Source organism: Myotis brandtii, unplaced genomic scaffold (genome assembly GCF_000412655.1).
Source record: "Myotis brandtii unplaced genomic scaffold, ASM41265v1 scaffold496, whole genome shotgun sequence".
Taxonomy (NCBI): domain Eukaryota; kingdom Metazoa; phylum Chordata; class Mammalia; order Chiroptera; family Vespertilionidae; genus Myotis; species Myotis brandtii.
In genome coordinates this window covers 224514-228454 of record NW_005368921.1, presented here as the reverse complement: position 1 = coordinate 228454, position 3941 = coordinate 224514, and the positions used below count along the sequence as shown (strand labels likewise).

Below are 3941 nucleotides of genomic sequence, written 5' to 3'. Positions count from 1 at the left end.
TAAAATTGTATTTATATGTGCTTGTTTCTTTATTATTTAAAAAATGTGTGTGTGGTTTTGAAAAAAGTTATTGTGGTAAGAGCACTTAACACATCTTTCCTCTTAAAAAATTCACACTGGAAATGAGATGTTTCTTCTTAAAAATTGTACATTATTTTTCACTTAAGGTACAGTGTTGTAAAGCAGACCTTTAGTTCTTATTCATCTTAACTGAAACATATGCTTGTTTATTCTCCATCCCTCAGAATCTGGTAACCACCATCTTAGTTTTTAATTTTATAAATTTGACTTTTTAGATACTTCGTGTAAGTGGGTTTATAAAGTACTTGTCTTGTGTCTGGCTTATTTTACTTAGCATAATGTCTTTAAGGTCCATCCATGTTGTTGCATGTTGCAAAATTTCCTTCTTTTTCTTTATTTTTTTAAATCCTCACCTGAAGATATGTTTATTGATTTTTAGAGAGAGAAGAAGGGAGATAGAGAGAGAAACAACCATGTGTGAGAGACACATCGATTGGTTGTCTCCCATATGCACACCAACCAGGGATAGAACCCGGAACCAAGGTATGTGTTCTGACCAGGAATCAAACCCACAACCTTTTTGGTATATGGGACGATGATTCAAACAACTGAGCCACCTGGCCAGAGCAAAATTTTCTGCCTTTTAAAGTATGAATACTATTCTGCTCTATGTTCATATTACATTTTGTTTTTATCCATTAACCAGTCGACAGATGTTTAGGTTGTTTCTACATCTTAGTTATTGTGAATAGTATTGTAATGAACATAGGAGTGCAGATGTCTCTTTAATTTCCTGATTTTAATTCTTTCAGATAAATACCCAGAAGTGGAGTTGCTGGCTCACATAGCAGCTTTATATTTAATTTTTAAATAACCCGAGTGCCTTCTAAATTAAAAAAATTAAGGAGAAAACTGTGAGTCAACAAAGAACGAGGAAAATATTTTCGACAGAGAAACAGAATATATAAAAGACGACATGAAAGCAGAGGGAAAATGTAGGTTCAAATTTCTGGAGTCTCAAGTGTAGTGGGATGGGGAAATAGTTACAGATGATAACCTATGAACTTCTATTTTTTTGGAGGAAATGTGGTAAAGAGTTTGTGTTCTTCCCATGTATAACTTTTCACATATAAGAAAAGATGTAATACTTTAATTACAGCTTTCCATATTCCTTTTAAAAACTGTTCTGTTTTAGTGACATTCTGTGTTGTCATTTCAGTATATGTGTCTACATCTGGCAAAGTTTTCGTAATACCAAAATATTTAAATTCCTCAAAATAGTAATTATCTATTGTCACTATCTTTCCTTTAACTTTATGGATTTTTTGAGGAAAGGGAATAACAGTTAAAAGTTTTGGTTATTAGCAATTTGATATGACACAAATCTTATAATTTTTAAGCTTTAGTACTTCAGATGTTTTCCCCGTTATGAGATTTATATCCCCTTTTATGGTAAAACATTTATTTGAGTGCAAGTTAACCATTTTGCTTTATTTAACATAGAATTGGTTTTGTTTACCCTTGAAGGTATAGGACAGTGATGGTGAACCTATGACACACGTGTCAGAGGTGACACGCAAACTCATTTTTTGGTTGATTTTTCTTTGTTAAATGGCATTTAAATATATAAAATAAATATCAAAAATATAAGTCTTTGTTTTACTATGGTTACAAATATAAAAAAATTTCTATATGTGACACGGCACCAGAATTAAGTTAGGGTTTTTCAAAATGCTGACAGGCAGAGCTCAAAAGGTTCGCCATCACTGGTATAGGAGAATAAGTTTTTGCTGGTTGGTTGATCCTTCTCTGTTTTTAGTGCTTAAAACAGTAGCTGTTTCAAAGAAAGTACCCAATACATATTTGTTAAGTGAATCAATGAATAAATCATTTAAAAGTTTTGGATTGGATGAAACAATGGCCACTGTTATGTACTCTCTTGCTGGAAAATGTAAATCTTTACTAGCCTATGTATTTCTCTTTTTATACTTCTAATTTGGAGATATGGTATTCCTAATTTGGAGGCAAAATCAAGATTTAAATTTAAAGAAAATAAACTGATGAACAAAACAGATCCAGAGACATTGAAACATGCAACAGACTGCCCTGTATGGGGATGGTGGTGCAGGATGAGATTAAACAAATAATTTATATGCATATATGCATAGACCATGGACAAACAATAGTGTGTAGTGGCCTGGGGAGCTTGAAGAGGGGGTGGAAGCGGGGTTGAGGGGGTCAACGGTGGTGGGGGAAGGGGACATCTGTAATAGTTTGAACAATAAAGATAAAGAAGCTATTAATATGCCTGTGTATAAAAGGGTCTTAAAAGAAAGTTGTGAGGAAGATGTCACTAGATCAGGATGAATAAGTGTTTTGAATAAGTGAACCTGAGTATGATTTGGTAAGAGTGCATTATATAGGTGTTTATTTGGTTTCACATTCTCTTATTTCTTAGAAAATATCACAATTCTTTTGACTGAGTTATTGAAGGCTTGTTTTACTTGCTTGTTTCTCAAGGTGTAAATGAAAGGGTTGAGCAGTGGAGCGATGGAAGTAGTGAGTACTGTCACACCCTTGTTAATAGCCACTGACTCCTTTGCTGAAGGTTTGATATAGATGAAGATGCAGCTGCCATAGCTGATGGAGACCACAATCATGTGGGAAAGACAGGTGGAAAAGGCCTTTTTCCTTTGCTGAACAGAAGGGAATCTCAAAATTGTCTTGATGATATAAATGTAGGACAGTACTACACACATGAGTGTCATTAGAAGGGTCAGCACAGCACAAATCATGACAGTCTGTTCCATGAACCAAGTATTTGAACAAGAAATTTTCAGGAGGGGAGCTGCGTCACAGATAAAATGATCAATGACATTAGAATCACAGAATTCCAGATTTAGGCCTAGACTCAGTGGGGGGATTATAATGAATAGACCAGCCACCCAACAACAGAAGACAAGTCTTCTGCAGACTGTGCTGCTCATGATGGTCACATAATGCAGGGGCTTGCAGATGGCCACGTAGCGGTCATAGGACATGGCCGCCAGGAGGAAAAATTCAGTTACACCGAAGAGGTCAGTAAAAAACACTTGGCCGGCACAGGCATTGTAGGTAATGAGCTTGTCACCTGTGGCTATGCTATACAAGTATCTGGGAATGCAAGCAGATGTGAACGAGATCTCCAAGAAGGAGAAATTTTGTAGGAAATAGTACATGGCTGTTTTAAGATGCGAATCCAGTAAGATGAGGGAGATGATAATCAGGTTCCCAGTTATGCTCAGCATGTAGGTGAGAAAGAAAAAGACAAAAATCAGAACCTGCAGCTGAAGGTCACTTGTCAGGCCCAGCAGAATGAATGTTGTTACAGTACCGTTTCCCATTGCTGATTCTTGATTATATCTGCAGGTAACATTGAGACATCTTGTAGATTATTTAAAAAGTATGAAACCTATCATATTCAGGTTTAAAAAATTATTTAAAAATACTTACAATTTAAATGCTACTCTGAAAAGGACTACTTTTCACACCTATGGGTCTGTCATTTAATAGGAGCAAAATATCTTGACTTTCAAGAATTCTGTTTGATGTATTTGCTTGATGCTTTGTTCCCTAATGTATCAATATTAGTCAGATAACTTGGGCTCTCTATGCACTCTCTGTAGTCACTTGAAGTCTCTGTTCCAGCTCTATGATTAAAGAATTTTGTTTTCTATTTTTGCTTATTGCATACTTGTGTGTTTCTCTCCTGAACACCTCTAAACTCTATCATGCCTACACGTACACACACACACACACACACACACACACACACACACACATATTTTTTCAGCTCTTTTCCTGACACTGCCTCCTTCTATGGTTTCTCTGTCCCTAAGTAATCACGCATAATTCACAGTGGCACAGAATATAAACTATCT

At 35.6% G+C, this 3941-nt stretch overlaps 1 protein-coding gene across 1 annotated transcript; it reads right to left on the bottom strand.

Moving 5' to 3' along the window:
* Positions 1-2468: 2468 nt before the first annotated feature.
* On the bottom strand, positions 2469-3404 carry LOC102249165 (olfactory receptor 6C2). The gene has a single exon (XM_005876686.1). The coding sequence runs from the start codon at positions 3402-3404 to the stop codon at positions 2469-2471; it is 936 nt and encodes a 311-aa protein (XP_005876748.1).
* Positions 3405-3941: the final 537 nt, after the last annotated feature.

Excerpts from the sequence above, each read along its gene's own strand:
- LOC102249165 (XM_005876686.1), bottom strand. The coding sequence starts at position 3,404 with ATGGGAAACGGTACTGTAACAACATTCATTCTGCTGGGCCTGACAAGT.